Raw genomic sequence first — 15,940 nt, 5'->3', positions numbered from 1 at the left:
ATCAATGAACAACTAATGATGTCACAGCTACAAGTTGATGCTTCTCATCTCTCTTCCTCCTGTCTTTCTGTCTCTCTCTAACAAAAAAAGGGGGGCGCCTCTAGAGATTAAATCTATTTCAGTAATCTATCTTAAGAAAATATTCTATATATGCAAAAACTTTATGTACAAAGAAAATATTTCTAAACTGGTATTCTATAATAGCAAAAACTCGGCAACACATTATTTATCCAACCATAGTAAAGTGGTTAAGTAAATATATAGAATATTTTATAGCAACTGAGTAAATAATTAAGAACGTTAGTAACATGCAAAATATTTATCAAGTAAATCAGAATATAGGATATATAAAATATACACAAAAATATTAATAGTGGTTATATCTGAATGCAGCTATATGTGATTTTTGCATTTTATTGTACTAAAGTCTCCAAATTTTCTAAAATGAATATTTTTACAGACAAAACCAAAATTCTTTTTTTCTGAAGCTGGAAACAGGGAGAGACAGTCAGACAGACTCCCGCATGCGCCCGACCGGGATCCACCTGGCACGCCCACCAGGGGGTGACGCTCTGCCCACCAGGGGGCGATGCTCTGCCCATCCTGGGCGTTGCCATGTTGCGACCAGAGCCACTCTAGCGCCTGGGGCAGAGGCCAAGGAGCCATCCCCAGCGCCCGGGCCATCTTTGCTCCAATGGAGCCTTGGCTGCGGGAGGGGAAGAGAGAGACAGAGAGGAAGGCACGGCAGAGGGGTGGAGAAGCAAATGGGCGCTTCTCCTGTGTGCCCTGGCCGGGAATCGAACCCGGGTCCTCCGCACGCTAGGCCGACGCTCTACCGCTAAGCCAACCAGCCAGGGCCCAAAACCAAAATTCTTAAAGAATATTTTAAGCCTGATCCATAATAGAACATCCCATGGGTCCCTGCTTCCCATAGAAAAAGCCTCTTTACTGCCCACTTTTTTCTCTCCTCATTCTCTCTGCCACACACTCTTTACTAGATCCCCTCTAATGAACAAGCCATGATGTTTCTAATTTGTTTTTGTTTACAGCCGTGAATTCTTTCCTTTTTCCACTAGGAAAACACCTATCCTGTACCTTACCACAGCTGCTCTGTGATCGGTCAGCCTTTCTGGAAACACGATTACACTGAAATTAGAAGGGAGGCAGGTGTATGAACATCCCGGGTTTGATTCCCAGTCAGGGCACACATGAGAATCAACCATCCACTCTCCCTTCTCTCCCTTTTTTCCCTCCCGCAGCCAACTGGTTCAAGCATCAGCCCTGGCACTGAGGAGAGCTGGTTGGTCTAAGTGCATTAGCCTCAGGTACTAAAAATAGCTCCACTGATTTGAGCATCAGCCCCAGACAGGGTTGCTGGGTGGATCCCTGTTGGGGCACATGCTTTCTTCATCATTTTTCTCCTCCCAGGGCTTGGCACATAAATAGGTGCTCACAACACATCTGTTGAATGAATAAGCATGAATACCAAAGTGGTGGAATCTGAGTTAGCCTGGGTTACCTCTGCGTGTAAGGGGCTTTTATTTGTTTAGGGAAAGGGTATTGAGAACCAGACAGGTCTGGGCTTGACACAGCCACACTGAGCAAGTTACTAAAATGCTGAGTGTCTGCTTCCTTGCTTGTAAAACAGAATTAAACCTAGCAACTCCCAAGGTCATTGTGAGGATTAAGTGAGAGAGATGTGAAACACTAGCATTTAAAAAAGGAATGCAAATGTTAGATTCTGTCTCTCTTGCTGAAGGCATTGAAGCCATGCTAGCTATAGGCAGACAGGGAATGTAGATGATACCCGTCAGAACCCCCTAGCTAGTGACATATGGCATCCAGATATACACTTGTGGCAAACTGTCACACAAGCCCTCTCAAACCTCACATTGTTTGCCATATAGATAGCTGAAGAATGGCAGCAGCTGCCAGGCCAAATTAAGATGATTACACTGATGTCTGTTCCTTGGAATGAAGCCACTGGGCAGACCTGAAGCCAAGAGACAAGGCTTCATGTATCAACAAGCCCTGTGAGTGACAGCTCATCCCCAGGATAAAGTGCAGCTGGCATGGTGGCAGGTTGCACAATCTCCGGTTACATCCAGGAACACCTATCATGGTATCAATACCATGAACATCACGCATAGGCAGGTGGGGTGAGGCATGAAAGGTTCTGAGGAGGTGGTCAGAGGAAGCAGAGGGAAGGACCAGGAATTACTAGTGGGTCTACTAACAAACCACCTACCCTTCATATCAATACTTTTGTATACTTTGTTTCCTCATCATAAGAAGGTGATATCACTACCGACCTCACTGACGGTACTTTGAAGATTAAGGAGGAGAGCACGCATAAGGCCCTGGCACAGGGAAGACAGCATTTATGACTATCGCCACTGCTCACACACAGGTGCTAATGCCTTGTCTTCTGGTTGCTGAGTTCCTCTCTCCAATACCAAACTCAGTAGATCTGAGTTGATCTTGACGATTGCTCTCACGGAATAACCTTAATTTATATAGACTGGTCCAACATAGAGCCCAAGAGAAGGAAGAGGAAAATGTCAGAGTGGTGGGGGAGGGTCCCTGGTGGCACAGCTTTCCTTCTTGATTTTCTCTGAAAGGTGATACTACTGCAAACACAGGGACCCACTGCACAGGCACTCCACTCCCAATCCCGTGGGCCGCTACACCTCACTGCCTGCCCCAGGCCTCCAACTCAAAAGGAAAATAAAGAGGATTTCCTGGTGTATAAAATAAGCAAACCTAATTCCATAAGAGTAGGAACCACACCTGCCTAGTTCCCTATTCTATTCCCAGTGCCTAGGAGAGCCTAGCACACAGCAAGCACTCAGAAAACATGCTGCAGGAATCACTGTACCCACCTGACTCTACAGCAGATACCCCTACCAACTGACCACCTGGCTATTTGAGAATCTACTATGACCTCGGCACTGGGGAGACTAGGTAGCCACGGCTGGTGTGAAGTCATGCCTATGGAAGGTTCTTCGTGGAGCCAAGGAGAAACAGGTAAGAAGCAGTTTATTCATGAAACCAGCACTTAGAGACCACATCAGCAATTCAAACCGCCTAGAAGACATGAACCAGATCATACATCCCTCTGTGTGAGGCCCTACATACGTTGGGCAGTGCTCTTACTAAGCACTCTTAATCTGAAGTGCTTGAATGAATAACACTCACACTTCCTACTTGCCCTAGTACATGAGATATCAAACTTTTTTTTTTTTTTTTTTTTTGCATTTTTCTGAAGCTGGAAACAGGGAGAGACAGTCAGACAGACTCCCGCATGCGCCCGACCGGGATCCACCCGGCACGCCCACCAGGGGCGACGCTCTGCCCACCAGGGGGCAATGCTCTGCCCATCCTGGGTGTCGCCATGTTGCGACCAGAGCCACTCTAGGGCCTGAGGCAGAGGCCACAGAGCCATCCCCAGCGCCCGGGCCATCTTTGCTCCAATGGAGCCTTGGCTGCGGGAGGGGAAGAGAGAGACAGAGAGGAAGGCACGGCAGAGGGGTGGAGAAGCAAATGGGCGCTTCTCCTGTGTGCCCTGGCCAGGAATCGAACCCGGGTCCTCCGCACGCTAGGCCGACGCTCTACCGCTGAGCCAACCGGCCAGGGCGAGATATCAAACTTTTGGTGTCAGCATCCCTCTACACTCTTAAATCATTATTGAAGACCCCAAAAAACTTTTGTTTATATGGATTATAGCTATTAATATTTATCATATTAGAAATTAAAACTGAAACATTTAAAAATATTTATTCATTAATTCTCTTAAAATCAACAATGATAGGCCCTGGCCGGTTGGCTCAGTGGTAGAGCGTCGGCCTGGTATGTGGAAGTCCCGGATTCGATTCCCAGCCAGGGCAAACAGGAGAAGCGCCCATCTGCTTCTCCACCCCTCCCCCCTCCTTCCTCTCTGTCTCTCTCTTCCCCTCCCGCAGCGAGGCTTCATTGGAGCAAAGATGGCCCGGGCACTGGGGATGGCTCCTTGGCCTCTGCCCCAGGTGCTAGAGTGGCTCTGGTCGCAACAGAGCGATGCCCCAGAGGGGCAGAGCATCGCCCCCCTGGTGGGCGTGCCGGGTGGATCCCGGTCGGGCATATGCAGGAGTCTGTCTGTCTCTCCCCGTTTCTAGCTTCAGAAATATACAAAAAAAAAAAAAAAAAAAAATCAACAATGATAAACCCATTACAAGTCAATATAACATAATTTAATTAAAAATAACTATATTTTCAAAAATATAGACCTGTGGTGGCGCAGTGGATAAAGCATCGACCTGGAAATGCTGAGGTCGCCTGTTCGAAACCCTGGGCTTGCCTGGTCAAGGCACATATGGGAGTTGATGCTTCCAGCTCCTCCCCCTTCTCTCTCACTGTCTCTCTCTCCTCTCTCTCTCTCTTTCTCCTCTCTAAAAATGAATAAATAAATAAAAAAAAACACAAAAATATATAGTGAGAAGGTTGGCACTATTTTACTTTTTTTTTTTTTTTTTGTATTTTTCTGAAGTTGTAAACGGGGAAGCAGTCAGACAGACTCCCGCATGCACCCGACCGGGATCCACCTGGCACGCCCACCAGGGGGTGATGCTCCGCCCATCTGGGGCACTGCTCTGTTGTGACTAGAGCCATTCTAGCACCTGAGGCAGAGGCCACAGAGCCATCCTCAGCACCCGGGGCAACTTTGCTCCAATGGAGCCTTGGCTGCGGGAGGGGAAGAGAGAGACAAAGAGGAAGGAGAGGGCAAGGGGTGGAGAAGCAGATGGGCGCTTCTCCTGTGTGCCCTGGCCGGGAATCGAACCCGGGACTCCTGCACGCCAGGCTGATGCTCTACCACTGAGCCCACCAGCCAGGGCTATTTTACATTTTTACAAGTGTTTTAGTGTCTGGTTTAATAAGACAACTAGTTCTCATATTTGTTTCTTCCTTCAATTTATTGTGATAAATGTTGTCTGGACAGAAGCATATGATGAAAACCCATCTCAAAAAGACAAGTGGTTGAAAAAAAAGAGAAATAATTCATAGATTTTTCAGATGACTGTGGATATTCGCCTTTGATATGACACTAAACTCAGCAAACAGTAGTTGATTAAAGGTTAGCAGCAATGTGGATTGTGAAACCACATGGCTGAGCTTTTCATACTTCATCACATTAAAATCCATTGGTCCATTTTACACTTTGAATGGCTCTTTTACCCATGAGTGACTTTGTAAGATCATTCATTCATTACTCAGAAAATATCCACTCACTAAGTTATGCAGATCTTCCAAATATTAACATATTTGAGTATAGCCTGACCAGGTGGTGGCACAGTGGACAGAGTATCGGACTAGGATGCAGAGGACTCGGGTCTGAAGCCCGAGGACGCTGGCTGAGTGCAGGCTTGTTTGGCTTGAGCACGGGATCACCAGCTTGAGTGTGGGGTCACTGGCTTGAGCATGGGATCATAGACATGACCTCACTGTCTCTGGCTTGAGCCCAAAGGTCACTGACTTGAAGCCCAAAATCTCTGGCTTGAGCCCAAAGGTCACTGACTTGAAGTCCAAAATCTCTGGCTTGAGCCCAAAGGTCACTAGCTTGAGGCCCAAGATTACTGGCTTGAGCCCAAGATCGCTGGCTTGAGCAAGGGGTCATTCATTCTGCTGTAGCCCCCCTCCCCATCAAGGCACATATGAGAAGGCAATCAACGAACATCTAATGTGCGGCAACAAAAGACTGGATGCTTCTCATCTTTCTGTCTTCCTGTCTGTCCCTATCTGTCCCTCTTTCTATGTCTCTCTGTCTCTGTCACACAAACACACACACACACACACACAAAATTTAGTTGACACTTGCCTTTACTGACCTCCCATCCACCTTTTGGCACCTTTGCCAACCAACATGCCTGAACACTGATGGCCACCAAGCTCTTGGGACCTCCGTCTTCCTGCCCATTCTCTTCCAATGTAACCTCCCTTAATCTTCCTATCTGTAATGATAATTTGATTATCTTGTTGTGGCTTCTTTTTTCTAATTCATGTGCAAGTGATTGACCCTCTCAGGAAAACTTACATTTCTAAAAGGTTACTTTTTGGCCCAGGCAACCTTTTAATTATTAGGATTTTTCTTCTATATATGTTTAGGGGCAAGAGCCTTCCTTGATGGAGGATTAGAAAGATCATGCTAGAGAAGTCAGACAACATGGCATTACGAAAAAAAAACAAAGACTTTGGAATTAGACAAGCTTCTGTCCAAATTACAAATCCACTACTTATATGACTTTAGGGAAGTTATATGACTTCTCTGGGACTCAGTTGCCTCATCTGTAAAATATGGATAATATTTTCCTTGCAGAGTTTTTGTGAGGACTAATGACATTGTATGTAAACCCAGCAGAGTCCCATTCAATACATGGCATTTATTATCTGTTCTCTCCGTGTCAGGGAATCTGTCTTTAGAAGCATCAAATCATAGTTTTCTACCCCACAACTGCCACCTTTCTCTGACCCTAGAGATGAGCTTTCATTCCCAATTACCATGACCCTTTCTAGCTGCTTCTCTTCTCTGTTGTTTTATTCCTTGGGTTACTGGGCCGAGACTATAAATGCCCAGGACTCTGCTTCCCCAAGCTACAAAGCATGAAGATTACCCATGCTTCCTGATCCGGAGAGGCCCACTTTTCCTATAGAAATGATGATGCCAGGCACCTGATCAGATGCCTAATAATGTTTCACTGATGAGTCTTTGGGATTTTGTGACTCATGATCAAAACACAGGAGCACCATGGTTCTAGAAAGAGCTTTCTGTTTTACCCCCCACCCTTTTCCCTGGGATTTCCAGCCTTGTGCAACTAGTTCCCAGTGGCTCCTTCTGTGGATCTGTATGCCTACCACTCTCCACCTCGCCTTGCCACAATTGCTGAATGTGTCTCAATTTATATATATTTTAAATTTTTATTTCGAAAATTAAATTTAACAGGGTGACATTGATCAATAAGAGTACATAGGTTTCAGGTAAACATTTCTATAGCATTTGAACTGTTGATTATATTGTATACCCATCACCCAAAGTCAGATCACCTTCTGTTACCTTATATTTGTCCCTCTTTACACCCTGCCTCCTACACCCATCAATTTATATTCCATTCAAATACTATTTGATATAGTTTGTCAAAAAGAAGACAAATTTGAAAAGATAATAAAGTTACCATAACATCAGCAAATAATGTACCTGTAACTAGACTCCAAGTAAGCAGGAAGAATACTTTCAACAACAGGAAAACTCAGAGTTATACCAAGGCTATAAACTAGGTAAAGACTAAAGGTAAGTATGATTTGTCCCAGGGGAATTCCCCAGCTAAATGGTAACGAGAGAGAAACCAAGTAGCAAGAGTTCATGAACCAACAAAAACCTCAAGGAAGAAAATAAAAGAGTGACAGAAAACATAAAGTGTATAGTCAGCAGATATAATTTACATATTAAACAAAATCTTACCTGCCTGATCAAGTTCGAGCAAAAAATAAGGAACGCACATTGATTTAAATAACTTCTTTACCTGGAAGTTGAAAAACAAGGGGAAAATGTTAAAAAATAAAAATAAAAAAAAAAGTAACAACCAAAAGAAGAGTCTCTTATCCAGCTTTGTTACTTTCCTACTCAGTAAGCCTTCTCCTTTGGAAATGTTCCAGTTTATTTTTACATGTCCCACAAGAATCTTCCTGCTGACAGTAACACTATTTAAAAGGGTATCTGAAGTCTCTTGATTCTATTCTATTTTCAATAGTTCACCTGTATGGCTCCAAAAAATATATATATTTTACATATTTATTGACTCAGTCAATCCCACTGTAAAATGGGTTTAATATAAACCATGTTTAAAAAGCCACTAGAATACTAAATGTTTCCCAAATGTTATATGGCAACCCTGAGAAAAAAAACATATCCTACAATAGTCAAACTATTATTTAGTCAAACTATTATTTGAAGGCCCAGTAACCTTCAAATGACAAATCAGTTACAAAAGTCATGTGCTCAAAATTATACAAATTATACTGGTAAGAACCCAAAATTTTACTTGAAGGATAAGCATTAATTATGCTTAGTTTATACCATTAAAATAACATTTAAATTAACAATGCCTGACCTGTGGTGGTGCAGTGGGTAAAAGCGTCAACCTGGAAATGCTGAGGTCGCTGGTTCCAAACCCTGGGCTTGCCTGGTCAAGGCACATATGGGAGTTGATGCTTCCAGCTCCTCCCCCCCCTTCTCTCTCTCTCTCTTTCCTCTCTCTCTCTCCTTCTGTCTCTCCCTCTCCTCTCTAAAATGAATAAATTAAAAAAATTAATTAAAAAAATTACCAATAAAAGAGACTTTAAAGTGACATATACATACAATTCACAAATAGCCTGTCATTTATAGAAAAGTTTAGAATCACGTTCCTGCAGCTTATTACAATAAAATGAAAAAGGCCACAGTAGCCCGGAGTTCACAGAAATCATCAGTGAAAGGAATGTATTCTTGTCCCATTCTAACTTAACTGCTACAGCAGTAGGCTTACCATCACACAGAAGTACACTGGAAGCTTTCTGTCATCGGGCAGGACCAAGTACAACATTTTGATAAAAATGAGAGGACAAGTTCATTCACGCAACCCTGGTCACCTTCCTCTTAACACACCTGGGGACAGCACCTATGCCCCAGTCTGAATTCAGCTCCCCCTGGCTGAATTTACCCTTAAAAAGTAGGAATCCTTTTGAAGAATGATGGGATAGGTAAAGAGGGACTTCAAGGGTAGGGCAGGAAAGCTTTAGCTGAGACTGCCTCGATCAAAGTCAGTTCCTATTCCAATGGTCATTTTCTAAGACTAAAAATAAGTTCATACACATAGAAATCACAGACTCATTAGATTTCTTAGCCACTTTGCTCTAGAAAGAAAACATTTGCAATTTGTTAGAGAAAAATCTGTTTTCCAGATTTAGAGAGTAAGCCCTAAAAGCAGCTCCTAAAAGTAATTCTCAAAATTTGCTAACATGTGAATGTAGAAAATACACTCTCTAGATTCCAGATTAAACATGACCCCACTTCAAGAAACTATTTTGTGGGTTATCTTAACTCTGATTAAAGTTGAGCACTGTTCCACAGTATAAGATTCAAGATCTGTATTCAATATCAGAAGTAGAGAATGGGAACTTGACCTGTAAAATAGACACTTTATTTATAAGTAGAAGTGGAGCTGGATATCAAGCAATAGATGAGCTGTAATGAGACATCATCTGCATACTTCCTACTTCCCACTGAAATATCTATAAGGAACAAATACCATATTTTCTGAAAGGACAAGGAGGGTTTATCTTGGCATTTGTAAACCTACTCAAAACACATATGGTAATGTGTTATGCAACAAGCAGGAAACTAACTTCACATAAAAGTTAATTTCTGCATGCTGCAAATGGCTTTTTCCAGTCTACCTGAATCATTACCAGCTAGAAGCAGCGGTCATTGGGACTTGGACATGAGCTGCAAAGTATAGAATGGTGACAACAATTCCAGTGCCATGCGGACTTTTCCTGTGGGGAACTTTCCTGGACTCCTGCTCCCTGTGACAGCTCCTAACAGACTGAACTGTGGTTGGGTTGCATTTTTCAGGGATTGGGCATGGTGATGGGGCCATCTTGGACTTGGGGAACATGTTAAGGACACTACTCTTTTAGGGATTCTTGCTGTATGGGCCAAGAGTTTGCTTAAAGGCTTTTAATCACTGTAAAAAAAAATAGAGGACTGGATGAAGATGGGGCACATATACACCATGGTATATTATTCAGCTAGGAGAAATGGTGACATCGGATCACTTATAGCGGAATGGTGGACTCTTGGTAGCATTGTGCGGGGTGAAATAAGCGAATCAGAAAGAAACAGGAACTGCAGGATTCCATACATTGGGGGGACATAAAAGCGAGACTAGGAGGCATGGACAGGAGTGTGGTGGCTATGGGGGGTGGGGGGAGGGAAGGAGGGAGAGGGGGAGGGGGAGGGGTACAGAGAGAACTGGATGGAGGGTGGCAGAGGATGATCTCTTTTCGGGTGATGGGTATGCAACAGTACTAAATGACAAGATAACCTGGAAATGTTTTCTTTGAATGTATGTACCCTGATTTATTGATGTCACCCCATTAAAATAAAAATTTACTTAAAAAAAAAAAAAAAAGTTAATTTCTTTGTGGGCATGTTCTTACTTGAATTAATGCAAATTAGAGTACTGATCCCAGAAAGAAATTAATCAGACCAAGTATAGATTAAGTCTCTCCATTCTCATTTACTCATATCATAATTGTTAAATGAGATAATAAAATTGTAACTGAAGGAAATAACCTGAGGAAATTCTACTTAATGGTAATTTATAAATTAAAAAAAAAAGTAAATAGTCAAGTTATGAGGGTTGTACCAACACAGGAAAAAAATCACTACTTTTACTAGAAGAGATGCCTAACCATCCTTCATGGCCAAAAATATTGAAAATTAATTTTCATATCAATTGGCACAAATCTGAAAACAGCTTTTATATTATGTATTTGGAAAAGCTAAGGAACTGGTATTTATCAAAGTAAAACCAGAGGATATTTGTCCAGAATTCTTGGCATATCCAGATAATGATAGTAAATAAAACTGTCAGAATCACTATACTTCTAATAAAGTAAGTATGTAAATACCTGGCACAGGAGTTTTAGGAAAAGCTGATCATTCCCAGAGTATATTTAAATAAGTAAAGCAGAAAAAGAAGGTGGCCAGGCTTTGCCTTTTTGGAGTCGGGGAAAAGAGCTGGGAAATGAAGAAGTGACAGAAGTCAGGGATAAGACAGGGAAAAGAGCATCACCAGGAGCAGTCCTGACCACACTAGCCACCTTCATTGCAGAACCACAGCAGGGTCAAAACTGGAACCGTTCACTTCTCTAACGTGTTTCAAAATATAAGTAAAGTGACCAAAACATGCGTGGCACATCATAGGCCCTCAAATGGTGGCTCTTGTTAATATAAGTGTGTACTGAGCGCTTCCAAGTGCTATCACATAGATTTGAAATCATCTGGGCCTCATAATAAAGCCATGTACTTAACAAGTAGTAGATACAATGGCATTGTCCTTATTTTGTTGAGAAAATGGAGATGTACAAAATGAGAACTGAGCTTTTAACTCCACCTGTTCCTCTATCATTCCACCATAAGCATGGAGTTTTGAAGGGAGAGGCTAGCCTTGAAAAAGTAATCCCTCTTTAATAGGATTAATTGTACTGGAATAGAGGCAGACATTTATTGACTGTCATCTAAGCAAGCTCTGTATTGATGGAAGAAAGATCACCATCCAAGGTTTTAAATTGTGATAGGAAAACAGGGAAAGGAAGTAGTTCTTATAATTAATAAACACTTATATAGCATTTATTATTTGTCAGGCATGTTCTACAGCTTTTAGAAATACTAAAAAATTTAATCCTCACAACAAACTTATGAGATAGGTACTATTATTATGCATATCCTACAGATGAGGAAACAGAGGCACAGCAGGTAAATAATTTAATCAAGGTCACATGGCTAATAAGTCACAGAGCCAAGATCTAAACTCTTCATTTTCAGTAACAGAAAAGATTGAACAGCCTGACCAGGCAGTGGTGCAGCGGAGAATGTCAGTCTATAACGCTGAGGACCCAGGTTTGAAACCCCAAAGTCACCAGCTTAAGCATAGGTTCACTCGGCTTGAGTGCAGGCTCATCTAGTTTGAACACAGGTGGCTGGCTTGAGCATGGGATCACAGATATGACTTCCACTGTCACTGGTTTGAGCCCAAGGTCACTAGCTAGAGCAAGGGGTCAATGATTTGGCTGGAGACCCCCAGTCAAGGCACATATAAGAAAGCAATCAATGAACAACTAAGATGCCACAACTGTGAGTTGATGCTTCTCATCTTTCTCCCTTCCTGTTTGTCCCTGTCTGTCCCTCTCTCGTTTAAAAAAAAAAAAAAAAGATTGAACAACAACATAGGTTCAGAGCTAAAAGAAATCTCAATATCAAATAGGCCAAGCCCCTCACTTTACATTAAAAAAAAAATTATTTGTTGATTTTAGAGAGAGAGGAAGGAAGAGAGAGACACACACAGAGAAATCTTTGTTCCTCTGTGTGTGTGCCCTGACCGAGATTGAACCCACGACCTTTGTGTATCAGGATGCTACTCTAACCAACCGAGCTATCTGGCCAGGGCCAACCCCTCACTTTAAAGACTAAATAAACAAGAAAAGAAAAGCTTCAAAAGTGGACAAGATCACCAGAGCTAGATAATTAGCCCCCCAAGGCCAGGAAGTACACCTCAGACTTCTAATACCCAGCTCTCCTCTAAACTCTCTATCACTTACTGCCTGTGCTCATCATTTAGAGTTTAGCCTGGGTTATCTTAGGTCTTTTTTTATTTTTAAGCCTCCGTTCTGTCTTCTCAGTGTGACTGAACCTTCTAGCAATGGCAGTTGTGTCTCCTATCTCTTTGCAACTCTACTCCTAATACTGTGTCCTACACAAAAGGCATCGTGATGACATTATGAGGGATGAAGCCTCAGGTGGCAATGACACAAGCATTGAACTGAGACGCTAGAGGAAAGGTTATGCCTACCTTAACTGTCCACTGCTTGCCTGCCTTTTCTTTTTTTTTTTCTTTTTGGAAAAATAGAAAACACACAGAGTCAAAAAAGAAAAAAAAAAAGCCTGTCTCTACATAAGGCTTCCAGAATGAAAAGGCTTCTGACTTAAAGTCTTTTCCCTGAAAAGTAAGTGACGCTAAAAAGTAAGTCAAGAGACAAGCTAGCCGAGAGAAAACAGAATTTAACAAATTACCCTCCAGGTGACCCTGGACAGATGGCCGGCTATGTGTCTAGTCCTAAAGCTGCCCTGAGTATATGTTAAAGCTAAACTTCAGTGACATTCAATGTCCTCAACCTCCTGTAAAGCACCGGGACAGGTCTTTCATGTCCCCCCTTCCTTCTAAGGTTAACTCAGGTAGATGAAACCAGTCTTCCCCATGGCTGTGGTCCCTGGGCTCTTCTCACTGATAGTCACGAAAAAGGTGAAGGGATTAAGCAAAGAACAAAAACTCATAGACACAGACAACAGTGTGGGGAATGCAGGGGTGAAAGGGCGGGGAGGCGGAGGAGGGAGAGAGGGGAGAGATGGTGGTGGAGGGGAGCTTGACTTGGGGTGGTGAACACACAATACAATATACAGATGATGTATTATAAAATTGTGCACCTGAAACTTGTATAATTTTACTAACCAATGTTACCCCAATAAATACAATAAAAACTTTTTTTAAATGAACCAAGTAGAAGGCACAGTTTATTCTTTGTGAAATCATTTCCCCACAATAAACCATAGCATAAAGAGATATTTTTCAAAATTTTGAGGTGCCCTAAGTTATAGCTCCTTAAGAAATATTTCCTACAAATATGCCTAAAAAGAGCAACCAAACCTGATTTGGTTACTCCCCCACCCTAACTCTCCCTGACCCAAACCCTGACTGCCTGAAAACATCTAGTACTGTACCTTGCAAAAGCTCAGAAAAAGATAACTCAGGCAATATTTTATTCTCAAATCAACACTCCCCAAGTACTCCGAAGCAAATTACACCCCCTACACACACACACCATAATAAGGTGAAATCCAGTTCTTTACACCTGAGCTCAAAAGTCTGTCCGATTTCTATAATTCAACAACTTGTCACCACAACTGGAGGTTGAAGCCTTACCTCAGCACAGCGCGGGCACGTGGATTTACTGAGGATGACCACAGGGTGGCTGTCTATACAGGCCCGCAGCCGGGCTCCGGGGTTTGTGCCAGCTGGGCGGGGGCGTCCTGAGGGGCCACTCACGGCAGCGGCTGGGTGTTCTGGTAAAGTTTGACTGGAGAGATGATCCTTAGCTAGAATAGAAGCAAAGGTGGTAATTATCAGACAGGAAAATGGGATGATGCATTTTCTAATAGTAGGCTCACTCTAAAAGACTTACAATTTCAGCCCCAAGAGCCAAAACAAGCAATCTGAGGAAGGCCTTTAACATGGATCATATACAGTTAGTTCTGTCATCTGACTGGAGAGTCTGGGCAACTCACTCAATATTTCCAACTCACGTTGTCACACTCAAAATTAGTTCTCAGGGGATCCAAACAAATGATACCAAGAGTCTGAATCATCACCAGAAATAGGAGAGTAAGCAACAGGTTTTGGACATGAGAGCCACATTTTACCCCAACCCTGCTGCCCACCATTGTTTAAATGTAGAGAGGCCAAAGATTAGACATTATGTCCCCTTCTCACACAACCCTGCCCGGAGACAGAGGTGTGCACAGCCTAAAACAAGGCTTACTCTTTTTCCTCCAACTAACTCCTAGATAAGCAGACAAATCTGTGAGATCTGCAGGCCACAGGCACAGCGAGCTTTCAAAATAATATTTTTAGATTCTGTTTCCTCCCCAGGGTTCTACCGTGGCCCAGTCTGGACTATACCAAACATGATGCAGCCCAGTGGCATGTTACCTCATATGACAGGCCTGGCATCCTGGGCATCATTGCCAGCCCAAGCCACAGAAAGATTGCTACCTCTGGCTTGTAAATGTGAAGCCAGCTATCTACTGCAGAGCCCACAAACAAACAAGCTCCATCCTACCCTTATGACTGGCTTCTTAAGGGATTTCCTCTCATTTCTGCTCATTGAAGACCTACCCATTCTTCTCTAGTCTCATCCTCTTCATGTTTACCCGAAACTAAGAAGGAATTAATATTTGTTTGCATCATCTCACTTCTTTTTTTATTAAGTGAGAGGAGGGGAGGCAGAGAGACAGACTCCTGCATGCGCCCCAACAAGGATCCACCTGGCAAGCCCCATACCAAGCGATGTTCTGCCCATGTGGAGCCGCTGCTACACTGCTCAGTAACTGAGTCATTTTTTAGCACTTGAGGCAGAGGCCACAGAGCCATCCTCAGCTCCTGAGGCCAACTAGCTCAAACCAATAGAGCCATGGCTGTGGAAGGAGGAGGAGGAGGAGGAGGATGAAGAGAGAAAGAGAGAGAGAGAGAGAGAGAGAGAGAGAGAAGGGGGGAGGGGTAAAGAAGTAGATGGTCGCTTCTTCTGTGTACCCTGGACATCCACATGCTAGGCTGATGCTCTACCACTTAGCCAACTGGCCAGGGCTCATTTAATTCTTACAAGGATATCACTAGGTAGGTACTGCTACCATCACCTCTATTTTACAAATAAAGAAACAGAATCAGGCAGTCTCTGCCCCAAGGTTGCACAGCAGACAGTACATGATGGAGCTAGGATTCAAAGCTAGATTATAATTCTCTAGCACCAATACATTTTCCCCACAACTTTATTGACATATAATTCATATATCATAGAATTTAGCAATTGAAAGTACAGTGGTACCTTGAGATACGAACAGACCAACATACAATTTTTTTTTTTTTTTTAAGATACGAGCTGTGACTCGGTCCGTATTTTTGTTTGAGATCCGAGCGAAATTCCGAGATACGAGTCATGATTCAGGAAGCTGCCACTAGTTGGCGCATCTGCGTACGGGTCCAGCATCAGCAGTTTGATTTACGAGTTGACTGACTTACAAGCTTGGTTACAAAACAAATTAAATTTGTATCTCAAGGTACCACAGTATATATTTCAATGGTTTTAGTATATTCACAGAGTTGTGTAACCTTCATCACAATCAGTTATAGAACATTTTCATTACCCTGCCAAAAGAAATTCTGTACTCATTAGAAGTCACCCTGGCAAGCCCCACCTCCCCTGCAGTAAGGCAACAACTAATCTATTTTCTGAAATCATACAATATATAGTCTTTTGTGACTGGCATCTTTCACTTAGCATAATATTTTCAAAGTTCACCCATGCTATAGCATGTATC

General features: G+C 42.8%; 1 protein-coding gene across 1 annotated transcript in view; it reads right to left on the bottom strand.

The window, feature by feature from the left end:
- Positions 1-1,880: 1,880 nt before the first annotated feature.
- Positions 1,881-15,940, bottom strand: part of LOC136319275 (thioredoxin reductase 1, cytoplasmic-like) — a 48,687-nt gene continuing 34,627 nt past the window's right edge. The window contains exons 2-4 of the mRNA XM_066252600.1: positions 13,770-13,942; positions 7,490-7,550; positions 1,881-1,993 (exon numbers count right to left, since the gene is read on the bottom strand). Coding sequence (XP_066108697.1) covers positions 1,881-1,993; positions 7,490-7,550; positions 13,770-13,942 — 347 coding nt within the window. The remainder of the gene's footprint in view (positions 1,994-7,489; positions 7,551-13,769; positions 13,943-15,940) is intronic.

The sequence above is a fragment of the Saccopteryx bilineata genome, chromosome 1 (genome assembly GCF_036850765.1).
Source record: "Saccopteryx bilineata isolate mSacBil1 chromosome 1, mSacBil1_pri_phased_curated, whole genome shotgun sequence".
Taxonomy (NCBI): Eukaryota; Metazoa; Chordata; class Mammalia; order Chiroptera; family Emballonuridae; genus Saccopteryx; species Saccopteryx bilineata.
The sequence above is the reverse complement of the archived record's forward strand: the minus strand, read 5'-3'. Positions and strand labels throughout refer to the sequence as shown.